This window comes from Castor canadensis, chromosome 9, assembly GCF_047511655.1.
Source record: "Castor canadensis chromosome 9, mCasCan1.hap1v2, whole genome shotgun sequence".
Taxonomy (NCBI): Eukaryota; Metazoa; Chordata; class Mammalia; order Rodentia; family Castoridae; genus Castor; species Castor canadensis.
Genome location: NC_133394.1, coordinates 14,041,056 through 14,054,727, shown reverse-complemented (window position 1 = coordinate 14,054,727; position 13,672 = coordinate 14,041,056). Strand labels below are relative to the sequence as shown.

General features: G+C 41.8%; 1 protein-coding gene across 9 annotated transcripts in view; it reads right to left on the bottom strand.

The window, feature by feature from the left end:
* Smad1 (SMAD family member 1) overlaps positions 1-13,672 on the bottom strand; it is a 66,120-nt gene that overhangs the window by 35,725 nt on the left and 16,723 nt on the right. For all 9 annotated transcript variants that reach the window (XM_074041219.1, XM_074041217.1, XM_074041224.1 and 6 more), the window contains one exon: positions 2,652-3,226. In XM_074041219.1, the coding sequence (XP_073897320.1) occupies positions 2,652-3,051 (400 nt within the window). In that variant the 5' untranslated portion in view covers positions 3,052-3,226. The remainder of the gene's footprint in view (positions 1-2,651; positions 3,227-13,672) is intronic.

Here is a 13,672-nt window from a genome sequence, read left to right as displayed (position 1 = left end):
AAAAGCTGCATTTCTAGTCAAGAATAACTACAACAACGGAACTTTTAAAAGGACACAGTAAAAATAGTTACCTAGAAATAAATCTAAGATGTGCACAGAGAATACTTACAGGGTATTAAATACTACTGTGCTCAAGAGTTTAATTATATCAGTCCTGCCCAAATAAAATCAATGAAATTTTGACAAATACTCAGAGGGCTCTCTCTCTCTTTTTGGAGGCACTGGTGCTTGAACTCAGGGCCTCACACTGGAGGTTCTCTATAGCTTGAGCTATGCCTCCAGTCCTTTTTGCTATAGTTATATTTATAGGTAGGGTCTCCAGTTTTTGCTGGCGGCTGGCCTTGCCCTGCAATTCTCCCTCGGAGCTGGGATTATCTAGTGAGACACTATATCTGACTTGTTTCTCGAGATGGGGTCTTTCTCTTTTTGCCCAGGCTGGCCTCAAACTGCAATTCTAATGCTCTCCACCACCTGAGTAGTTGAGATTACAGGGCTGTACCACCCCATCCAGCCCCAAAGAACTCTCCATTGAACTAGACACAGTAATCTTTAAGTGTTTAATCTAGAACCACAAAATCATAATGTTGAAAGAAAACAATTTGTTCAAGGAAACTCTAAGATCACTAAGTGGCATTTTCAAATGCACAAAATACTATTATGTATTCTCCTAACGTTCATGCATGTGATAACAGAATAAAATACCCATGGGTATGACAAACACCAAACTCAGAATGGCGGTAACTGCAGAGAGTGTGACCAGACACACCAATGGTTTCAGTCGCTGTGTTATCTTTTATTTCTTAAACTAGGTGGTGGATACAAAGGTGTTTGTAAATTATTCCCTAGCAGTCAAATTCTTTTTGTATGTCTCAAATATTCCACAAAACACAGAATGCTTTAGTTCTTTGACAGCCATGTTATCACACAATCTAGCTCGGTAGTTTCCGAACTCCAACCCAAGAGCTCTGACAGCAATGCCTGAAGTCCTTGCTAAAAACAACAGAGGACCAGCTGGCCGGGATCAGAACCAGGAAGGGCAGCCATGTGATTCCTATCCATGTCTGTGTTTGAAGCCCTTAGTGACCACGGCTATTAACGGCCAAGCCATCAACAAGACTGATCCCACTGCCTCCCTTTCCAAATGATCCACCTGTTACAATGTGGATTCTAACTTGAAGGCAAAACTCTACAAATTTAAGATAGAGTACTGTCTGTATCCTGAGAAGCTAAGGTTCTAGGGCTCCCCTCAATTACCATGATCTGTGGATCCTCAAGTCCCTTATATAAAATGGTGGAGTAGCTGTCAGGCACCAGTGGCTCACGCCTGTAATCCTAGCTACTTGGAAGGCTAAAATCAGAAGGTTTATGGTTTGAGAGACCCTCCGCCAGGGGCAAACACTTTGCAAGACCCTATCACTAAAATGACCAGAGCAAAATGGACTGGAGGTGTTGCTCAAGGGATAGAGCACTGACTTTGCAAGTTCAAAGCCCTAAGTTCAAACTTCAGTCCTATAAGAGAAAAAAATTCCGGTATTTGCATCAACCTACATACCCCCTCCAGTATTCTTGAAATCATCTCTGAACTGCTGAAAATACCTAAAGCAAAGCAAATGCTATGTAAATAAGTGTTACACTCTACTGTTTGGAGAAGAAGTCTGTCCATGTTCAGTGCAGAGGACATTTTCTTTTTCTGAATCCCCAGTGGGTTCTATCCTGGATGCAGAATGTGCAAATGTGGAAACCATCTATATATCCTTTCTCATTACACCTCCTTAAAAGGTCCTATCTGAAAAGTGAGGGCTATCTTAGTAAATCGTAGTACCAAATGATTCTGCAGCAGAACACAGTTTCTTTGTATCCCCCACAGGGAAAATGCCACAGCAAAATTCCACGAGAGACCATAAAAGTGCTGTCCTTCAGCACAGAGTGGCGGACATCACGACTGCCCTCACAGTGTACATCCCTCAAGTAAGTACATGGCAAGCAACACCACACTTCCCTTGTGACACATTTCACAGCTAAATTTGTCCAGAACTGCATTAAAACTCAGAGGTATCAGTACTGCGGTGACAATGTTCACAGCCTGCCCTGAGAAGTAAAGCTAGCGAGAGAACCAAGCCCTCAATGTGTATGAAGCAGTCAAAGCTGCTGTGGTCTGTGCCTCAATGTCCCCCAAGTGCAGGAGGCTTGTTCTCCACAGTAGCACTACTGGGAGGTGGTAAAAAGTAAGAGGTGGCCTGGTGCGAGGTCTCCCCTTCATTGGTGGGGCATCCCTTTAAAAAAGACACTGGGACCCCAGCTCTTTCTTCTTCCTCTTTGGAGGTGAGCTTTGCTCTGCCAGGTGTTCTACACCACGATGTTTTGCCTCATCATAGGACCAAAAGCAATGGGGCAAAGAGACCATGGACTGAAACCTCCAACACTGTGAGCAAAATGAACATTTTCTCTTTGCAAGTTGACTAACTCAGACACTTACCACTGATGGATCGAGCACTGCATTCTCTCCCTCTTTCTCACCCACCCACACACACACATTCCTCCCCAAGTATCTTATCTTGCAATTACAGCTAAAACCAGAGCAGGATTCGTTGTGTCTTAACAACACAAGCCTGCTGTTGTCGCAGAAGTCCCTGGATGGGGGACGCACTCACCGGGGCTCTCTACTCGCTTGTAGTGGTAGGGGTTGATGCAGACCTCCTTCTGCTTGGAACCGAAAGGAAACTCACAGCACTCCAGTGGCTTCAGTTCATGGTGGCTCTGAAGGTCGGGCCAGCGCCACACCCGGCAGTAAATGACATGGGGCAATCCCTTCCTGTGGGACACCTGCAGCCGGCCGTCCAGAGAGCGGGGAATGGTGACACAGTTACTCGGCTGCCCCGGGCAGCTCAGCGCCTTCTCCAGCTCCTCCATAGCCCCTTTCTTTTTCTTCAGTTTTTTCACCAAAGCATCAACAGCTTTCTCTGCCCATTTTTCTTCTTCGTCACCCTGCTTCCACCCAAGAAGTCTCTTCACTGCTGGACTTGTGAAGGAAAACAAGCTTGTCACATTCATAGTGATGACAGTAGTTTACAGTCCTCCAGTGGTGTAGCTCAGGAGGCTCCAGACACAAAGGGACAGAAGAGGTCTCAGCTATTTACATAGGATTCTCCTCAGCTTCTCGGTTTGCAGTCCTGGAAAGTAGAAATGACCATTCCTAGTGCTCTGAGAAGTAAGCCAAAGTCAGCACCTAGAAAAGCAAACCGGGAAGAAAGTTCAGAATCACCTCCACCACCATAACACAGCAAATTAACTGCTCTGTGTTGGTACTGTTCTAAGTACTTTCTGTAGAGATGGTTCTGGGCTATGACCATTTGGCTTTACAATTTATGACTTCACGAAGGGTTTACTGGGAGTCAACCCCATCCTAAGCGAAGGAGCATCTGTGTTACACTATGGTGTAGACTGAGTTGTGTCCCCCTAAAATTCATAGATTGAAGCCCTTGCTCTCCAACCCACCCCACAACAGTGTGGCTATATTTGGACATGGAGCCCTAAGGAGGAGATAAGGGTTAAATGAGGTCATGAAGGTGGGGCGCTAATCCAATAGGTGGTCTTTTAAGAGGAGAGATTACCCACACCAGCACCCATGCACTGATGAAAGGTTGCATGACTATAGCGAAAAGCCAGCACAGCTACCACTGAGACAGTAAGACTTCAAAGCAAGAAGCATCTTCAGGGGCTAAGACGTGATCCGCCATGCAGGCATCACAATCTCAAATCTTTATACCAGTGATAACTGTCTCAACACATAAAGCAGACTAGAAGAACTGAAATGACAGCCAAATCCACAATCCTAGTGGGAGATTAACATACTAACTGACAAACACAAATTGACAGAAAAAGAAGAGTAACATGTTTAAAAACCACATTTATGCACATCATAGTGCACCCAACAATTACAGAATATATTCTTTCAAATACACATGGAATACTTACCCAATAAAAATGATATATCAAAAACTGTAAGATATGGCTTAAATGCATACATTACAAAAGAAAAAAAAGCTGAAAATTAATGCTCTTTGTATCCACCACAGGGGGCAGGATGGGGTGGGGGGAAGAACAGCAAATTAAACCCAAAGAAGGGAGAAAAATTTTTTGAAAACTATTCTAGAGAAAACCTATAGAAAGCTGGTTCTTTGAAAATACTGGTAAAATTGGACAAACCCTTAGCAAGACTGATCAATAAAAAAGAGAAGGCGTAAGTCACCAATAACAGGAATAAAATAAGGGAAATCATTACTGATCCTCAAACTTAAAAAAGAGAATGAGTGGCTGTCCAAATGCACAGGTGCACTGTGCTAATCTGTGGGTCTGTCTTCCTCAGCAGAGGGAAATGACTGAGAGTTCCATCTCGTTCTAGTCCTACCTTTGGAGCCTCGAATGGCACCTGGTACAGCACGTTATCAGTGAGTGTTTTATGAATGACCTGGCTCCCTGAAGAACTTGACAGGCAGAGTAGAAGCCCATCTTTATGCAGGAGGCTATAGGGAGTCAGTTGTTTAATTTTTTAAAAAAGCTTCACCCAAATTTACTAGTTATTTTGAAGTTATTTTCATTTATCAGAAAAAAACAAAACTATGCTATTATCAAAAGTCATACTTGGTCACGGTGTACCTGATTGATATGATAATTTATTTTTCGCTAAACATTAGTTATGCAAAAGAACAGGAAATACAACTTCTTTCTAGGCCTCAGTAACATTTTACAGAGGGACCATATCTCTTCCAGGTCTAGAAGTCATTTCCTTCTACTCCAAAAACAGCCTCTTAGCATTTTAACCAATGATTTTCAAATAGGAGCACATTTAGACCCAAATCACTTGGGGCTGTTGCAAGCTGATGGGAGTTTGCCACAGTGAGGGAGTGTGTTGTGGGTCACGTGTAAGAACCACCATTTCAGATCGTTCAGATGCCACCCAGTCACCACGCTGCATGTGGCGCCCAGGACTGCGCTAGACCCGGCATCCTGAGGGAGCTCATGATTTAACTGGGAACCGGAGTGTACATAAATCCTCACAGAGCCAATCGCTAACATGCACGTGATCCCTAAGTGACGGTGCTGAGACATCTTGTGAGGCCATGTCTAGAACCCTGGCCAGAAGGAACGCAGTGATTGTACCAAGGTTGACCCTGGGCCCAGGGCACGGGGACAGAAGGGACTCATGTGCTATGCATTTGAACACCACTAAGACCAACTGTAATACAACGTGAGAAGAGCCACAGAACACACAGAACAACAGTATGTCTGCATGTTTATGGACCCCAACTCCCACCATGAAATCCTAGCTCCCACATGACAGCACCGGGAGGTGGGGCCTTTGGGAGGTGATTAGGTCATGAGGGCACAGGCCTCAGGCGTGGGGTCATGGGGCAACTGCCTTTACACCAGGTTGAATATAATACGGTATATAAATGTAGAAAAGGAGGGAACAATTAATTCTGGGAATTTCAGGGAGTTTTTCCGGAGAGGAAAATCAGACAGGCCTTAAAAGATGAGTACAACTTTGCAAAAACAACAGAGCTCTGAGCACTTGACATCTATTAGCCAGATTAATCTTACCAACAAACTCTCTGAAGACTATTATTTCTCTCATTTACCAGGTAAAGAAAGTGAAATATTGATAAGCATCATGTTCAAAGCTATGTAAACATCTTGTTCTAAGTTACATACACGTGTGTAAGTGGCAGAGCCAAGATTTGAACCCATTCTCTACGAGTCTCTGTAGTCCCTACGAGTCTAGAGACTGGGTTCTTAAACCACTTTTCTAAACTGCTAGTTGTGACAGACGCGACAGACATGATCGGGTTTAGTAAGAGTGGGACAGACAGAGGCTGCCGTGAAGGGCCGTGACGTCCTTATCCCGTGGACAGAAGGTGGTAAATCGGAGCACGGACGTGACAGGACCTGTTCCGTGAAGGCGGCTTAGGCAGGAGCTTCATGGAGGAGGACTTCTCCACTCAGGGAGGAAAAACAACATGCAGAGAGCTGCTGACTCCAAACCCGCAAGGGCCATGTGGACAGTCAACGTCCTGACTCTCCAACATCAAAGGGAAAGGATCACAAGCCCCAAACAGGCACGGACAGAACAAAATGCAGGCTGATGACTAATCCTTGCTTACCTGAGTTAAGTGTATTATATATCCAAGTCAAACATGTAACCTACCTCACGTAAGGGGAACCCAGAAGAGTCCATGACGCTATGGCCTTGGCAAGACAGCTGGATTTTTTTCCTGCCCCTTTCTGTACTTCCTGCCTTAGTTTATGTCAAAAGCTAAGTGGCCTTATCAGTTTAAAGTGCAAAATAAAAACACGAGTCAGCAAACAGAGACTTCCTTCCCGCTTGTCTAAATACAAACACCTAGCACTGACAAAAAAAAAAAACAAAAAACAACCAAACAAAAAACCACATCTAATAATGACCTCCCCACACCCCAAAAGCAGCCTTAGGGGATAGCAGGATCTGTTCTAGCCACTTCACTTTTAGGAATGAATTTTGAGAAAGAAAAAGTTTTACACAAAGATCTTCATCAGAGAATTATTTATAAAAGAAAAAGGAAAAGCATCTAACAATGGGAAAATAGTTAAGCAAATGATATACCTCACTCAAATACAAAGCAGCCCTTAAATTATGGGAAAATCCTAAGCAGAATGTAAAAATGGCACATATACAGAATGAACAGATATAAATACACCAAAACATTAAAAGTGACTGGGCTTGGAAGATTCCTAATATCTGATGTACTTTCCAAACACTGTAAAAGAAGTTTTAAAAAGCCCTTCTAAATGTGTATGGGAACTGGTGGGGAGGAGGCCAGCGGGAGGGGAGAGGGAAAGAAAAAGATCCTGAGGGGCGAAGAGGATGGAAGTACCCTGTACATGCACACAGGGGACGGCATGATGAAACCACCAAACTGGGAAGGGTGGAGGGAGCATAATGGGGGGGTGAACTTGTCCAAGGTACACTGTGCACATGCATGGAAGGAATTACCACAATGAAACCCCTTGTATTATTATCAATATATGATAATTCAAAACAAATTTAAAAGCCTTCCTATACAAATATTTGCTAATTACAAAAAAAAAAAAAAAAAAAAAAAAACCAAACAAACAAAAAAACACTTCACCAAACACCAACTCAATTCCTGGGCTGGAGGACTTGAGCCACACACATACTCCACACTGAAGTCACACTGGATTTATGGTGTGATCGAGTCCTGGAAGTGACAAAAGTGTGCTTAAAACAGAACTCTACATCCAGATGCTTTTCCTATGGCGTCCCACCCACGGGAAGGATGTCTACTAATACTGCCAGAAGTCAAATAAGACACTATAATACTCTACTTTAAATGGCTATTTAATTTCGAAAGCTACATGGTATTGTTAAAAGGAAAAAGAGCAGAAATTTAAAAAATACTGTTGTGTAACTTACTTTATATTTAAAAGATCACAATGGACATTTTCTTCATCTCGTAAAGAAACACATAATTATCTAACGGGGTGAATATCAATAAATCTGCTCTCTGCCACTTACTACGTTACAGATCCCAGATTCCCACAGGAAACTTGAAGAGAAAATTATTCTAACTTGTATCCGAAAATACAGCTGGTCTTCCTCCACATCCACAGGTTCTGTGTCTATGGATTCAACCAACAACTGATGGAAAATATTAAAAACAAAAAACAAACAAAAAAACCCACCTGTACTGAACACTTATACATTCTCTAAACAATACAGAATAACTATGTGCGCAGCATTTGCGTTGAGTTAGCTATTATAAATAATCTAGAGATGGTTTAAAGTGTACAAGATGTGCACAGCTTGTATGAACATTCTGTGCCATTTTACATGAGGGGCTTAAGCACCTGAAGATTTTGGTAACCTCGGGGTTTTGGATCAATCCCTAAAGGACAAAGCAAAAGGAGACAAGTAATGACCGACCACTCTCTGCTTCAGCCTCAGACTGGAGGCTGTTTATCATCTTTACCTTGCCATGGAAACCAGTGGACTGGACAGAATGAACAATCCCATCAACCATGGAGGAAATAAACTATCCAATATGTGCAGCCCCAAAAGTGAGTGGAGGAAAACAAATCAAAGCCTCATAGGACCTTGAAAAAGTAACTGACAGAGATAAATGGTCTATTGTCAATGAGACAAGGGACTCTCCCTGCCCCCACACACCTATGCCTTGGTTCATTATTCTGTCTTAACTAGTGGTAAAATACCATAGCACAGAGATGAAAAGAACTGAGGAACTAAAAGTACAGGGTACTGATTAACTTTACTCTGAAACTGTTTAACAGCTGGATAGGTTATTTGAGAAAAAAGGAGAACTTTGTAAAATTTTGTTTGATCCATTTTTTTCTTTTTTTTTAAGGAAACAAGTATTTTCAAGTAAGCCAATGAACCAACTACATGTCTGTTTTCACACTGACACCACCAGTTGCCTTCTTAAAGAGAGGGCCTGAACTGGTAGATATTTAGAAAAATCAAGACTGGAGCTGTCAACAAACATCTGCAGCGGGGCTTCAGAGTGAGCATGAGCAAACTTGAATTTCATAATCATGTTTAATATGGAAAACCATTTTGCCGTGAAGATGTGAATGAAACACAGCAGTATGTTGTATGAAGGAATCTGGCAGTATTAACTAGTGTACAATTTACCCCAGGTTGGATTTAAAGCCCAGTGAGGCTAATTCTTGGCTCATCTTGAATGCTTAAATTAAAACATCACAAAGGGTCAAAGGGGAATTTGCCAAGGGACCTGCAATATAACTTTTATTACCTCAAAATAGATGACTGTTTCTTAACCTGCTTGATTTCACTTAAGTGTTAAAGTCAATTGTGTCCTTCTGACAAAGCCAGAATTGTCAAAACAGATCAGGATTCCCTACAAGGTTTTATCCAGAAACACCCCAAAACTTTACATTCACAGGAACCATAAACTAACATAAGACTAGACATTGCAGAATAAGGCTCAAAGTGCTTTAAAACACAAAGTCTGCAAGAAAATTCTTTTTCAGAGACTTAATAATAAATTAGTATCTATATCTATTTACTGTCATATACATACACACATAGTATGGTACTGAGGTTTGAACTCAGGGCTTTGCAAGCCCTACCTTTAGCCATACCTTCAGCTTTTTTCTTGCTTTAGGTTATTGGACAGAGATTCTCCTACCTATGTTTCCCTCATAGCTGGGATTACAAATATGATCTACTACATCCACTTTACTTATTGAGATGGAGTCTTGCTAGTATTTTTTTTTTCCTTACACAGGCTGGCCTGGAACTGTGATTCTACTGATCGCTACCTCTACAGATGTGCACCACTGTGCCCAGCCTGCCAGTAAATATTTCAAAACATAAAAAGCAATCTATTATTAAGCTGAGAATTCACAATGAATTTTGTCTATAAAGATGGAAAATTCACCAAATGGGGGGATCATAATCATAACCATTACTCCCACATAACATTAGATCACTGAATTAAGCAGACGCTCTGAAGAACTGCACCCTGAAACATTGTACCTATTATTAAAAGTGGAACAGCAGACACCCAGATGAGACTGGCCCAGCAGCAGTGCCGTATGGAAACTGGTCTACACGCACATCTCCACAATGAGAACCAACTGTGGTAGTCAATCTTGATGATCAACTTAAAAGGACTGAGAAGCTGAGGAGAAGATTACAGAGCGATTCTGGGAGTGCGTTTGCAGGAAAGATTTAAGGGGGAAGACTGGCCGAGCTTCACTGCTCTGGACTGAAACCTCTGAAACTGCGAGCCAAAATAAATCTTTGTCTGTTCAACTGTTCTGCTTGGGTATTTTGTTACTGCAAAGAAAAACCAATGAACATAGCAAGCCATGGACAGTACCTGAAAAAGTGGTCACAAAGTCAGACAAAGAATACTCTACTATAAATGGGCCGAGGTTCCTGAGAAGGGGAAGGTGAGACTGTACAGCTTCTTAAGGAAAGTTGTAATTAAGACTCATGGTCGAAAGGAAAGACAAATCAAAATTTGCTATACAAGTTCAATGCCATTACACAAATGCAGAAAGGGATGGGTCTAGCTGTTTCAGCCTTAGAAAATACCCAAAAAGTAGAAATGCTCTATGATTTGGTTTCAACAAATAATCTGTTCAAATATTTCTTTCCCCAGTTACTCCAGTTAGAAAGTAACTTGGTGTGAGACAGTTATGTGATAGGAGGAGACAGGTGAAGTGCCTCTGTATTCCTCTTTTCTGTTATACAGACACAGTCAACTTTCAATATTTCTTTGCCTCAACCCATGTCAAACACATCTAAGTAAGACTCACCACTAACAAAAATGCTACAACAAAAAGAAAACTGAGGATGGATAAACCGCTCTTATTTCTTCTGCAGATTCAAATGCACTTTTTAAAGTACTTAGCTCACTGCTAAGTTAGGCTAAAAAGAACTCTTCAATCAAGTCCTCAAACAAGAAAATGTACTTAAAGAAAATTCCTCTACCATACAAAGCCATACCAAGATCCAGAGAGGTCACAGGACTCTGTCAGTCTTAAGTCATGGCGGGGGAAAAAAGTCCTACTGTTGCAAATACCCCAAAGTCAGTGTCACCTTACTGGATTTCTTTACTTGGTTACTTCTGAATTGTCCAACCTTCCAATCATGGGACCAATGATGCAGAGTATCTAGCTGGCCATGTTTTCTAGAGACTGACTTTTCAAATCTGGAGCAATGGGGCAGAGAGGATGAGATGGGAGAGGTTAAGCTCCTGAAAGCCAATTTGGAGCAATAATGTCATCTTGCTGCCTTTAAGACACAGCACTAATGCCCAGTCTTCCAGTGTCAGGTGTGACTTAGTGACATGCCACTGAGAGCTGAAAGGTGGTCTCAGCAGTGCTGAGTGAGTGGGAGTCTTCACAATCAAAAAGAAAAGGAATAACTTTGACTTCCAGTTCATCACTTGCAAGTGTATTGCAAGCTGTGACATTTCAGCCAAATGATGTCAAAAAAGTAGCACCCCTTGATGAAAAAGAAGCAGAGCATTCGTGAATGTCACATATACATGAATTTCTCAGGACATAACCATAATTCATTTATTTAGGTGTGCAAAGTATGCATCTCCGTATAGCTTCACCATATTAGAAAACTCTCTGGGGAAATCTTACTTCTGGTTATTCTGCCTACACACATCCTTCCATCCAGACAAATCTAGACTGCTTACAAATAACCTGGCTAATTTTTCTTAGTCAAAGAGATTCCCTATAGAATAGCAGGTTTCAGTTGCTTTGCATCATTAGATAATTACTTGTCCAGTTAAGGATATTAATGGCACTTAAAAGTTTTTCTTTCCTTTTTTTCAGCAAATGTGGTTTTTTTTCTTTTCTGAGTACAGGGTTTGAATTTAGGCCTTCACACTTGCTAGGCAGATTTTGCTCTGGTTATTATAGAGTCTCCCTTTTTGTCCAGGCCAGCCTGGACTGCAATTCCCACTGTCATGGATGACAGGTATGAGCCACCATGCCGAACCTTTTTCTGCTGAGATGGAGTCTGGGGAAATTTTTGCCAGGGCTGACCTGGAACCACCACCTTCCCAATCTCAGCCTTTGATGCAGCTTGAGATGACAGGTACACTCCACTGTGCCCAACTGCTGGCTGTGATGGGATCTGGTAAAAAATTTTTGCCTGGGCTAACCTCGAACTGGGATCCTCCAGATCTCAGCCTCTTAAGTAGCTAGGCTTACCAGCACCCAGTACAACCCTGGCTTTACTACATCTCCTCGCCATTCCCTCTAAAAGTCATAGCATTCCTTCATCCTACTGAATCCTATTCTTGAACCATACTTGTAATGGAAAGTATGTCCTGTCCTGTAGGACCTGCTTACCTACCAAGAAATCCAGGTTGTGCAAGTCAACTCAAACTACTTACAGACTCATCTGCTGTATGGGCTCACTCCTCAAACAGAGGAGACACAAAAGACCTGAGCAGGCTACCACAAAAACTATTCTCCTTGAGTCATGGTCAGTCTAGAATAGCAATTTTACACACTGCAAAGAAGGCTGAATATGGCAAGTTTCCTTAAGTGGCCAATAACAAATGATTCATCACTAACAAATAAATGACACTGTGTCACTGAGCTACTGCCTTAGGTTGCAGGTTACTCACTGACTCCTCACAACTGTCCTTTGGTGTATGCGACACTGTCTCAATTTTACTAAGAAACCTGAGGTTCAGAGATGAAGTAACTTTCTCAAGACCACATTCCAGTAAGTAGCTACATTTTAAACCATTAGCGATACTAAAGTCCATTAATCAGGGTAAGGAAAAAAAAAACACCCCAGTAATTCAAATACCAGCATCACAGATGTTAAGTGGAATGCATTCAGAGGGAGGGTTATCCTCTCCCCCATCTTTTTTTTTTTTTTCTCTAAAACTCTACTGTATTTCATCATTTGGAACATATTTCTCTTTCTCCACTGATCTCACAGGTGCTGTTTACGACCACAAGCCTGCACATCTGTGGGGTGGGGAGCGGACATTCTCGGAGTAGGACAGCCTGAACCCACTCCCTATATTTAGTTCCTTCAGCTCAGCTCTTAATTGCATAATCTAATCAGGACCCTGGAGAAGGGAAACACATCCATATTCATCACAGGCATCAAAGGAAACATCTTTACAAGTTATATCCTTTTCCAAACCCACATATGGTCTCACGCTACTCTCCCAATTGTTCAGCTCCTCCTCTGGGAAGAGCGTGGAATTTTATTTCTTTTTATCACTTGAAAAAATCACTTCCCTCCTAATTCAGTAACACCGGGTGGAGGTCACTTCCTCCACAGGTGAGAGAAATAAAACTTGTTGCTCTATCATCGTCAGGAACCTTAACGTTAACCATTTAGTTCACCTATTTTCAAGTGGAAACAAAAGGCAGACTAAACCCAGGACAGGAAATCAGAACTTGTTTTCCAGGCTTTCAAATATATTCCTAATTTTTTTTTTTTGGACATTTTAAGATGTTTTCTAAATTAGAAAATCAGAGTCCTTATCTTGAAAGAGTTCGAAAGGCAACTCTCAACTACAACTCAGTACTTGTACTTGAAGCAAAACACCCTCGCTGAAGCTGCTTCAATTTGCTTTTCCACAAAATTCAGAGGCTGCTACCAACCCCAGTGGGTAGTTACAAGGGTTAAACAGGAATGTGAAAGACAGATTTGGAAATTATAACACGCTGAAAAACTTCAAAAGTATTTTATTAACAGAGCAGTATCTAAAATAACGCTAATTTTAATACTTTGTATATACAGAAAATCAAACTTACATTCAATGTTTTGTTTTTTAATAAAGTTCTAACTTGGACTGGCTGAGTGACTAAGTGGCAGAGTGCCTCCTAGCAACCGTGAGGCCCTGAGTTCAAACCGCAGCACCATAAAAAACTACTTTAGCTCCTGCCTAAAGTCCTAACTTTATTCAAAAGAAAAATAAGAAAAGATAGCCACCAGTTATTCAATTCATTCAGCAAACACCAACTATGTGCTAGGACGTATTCTAAACACTGGACCGCTGCTCTGAAAGAGACAAGCAGGTTTTTTAAACAAGTCCACGGGGCCTGCATTCTGGCATCAAAGAAAGCCTGCCTCACT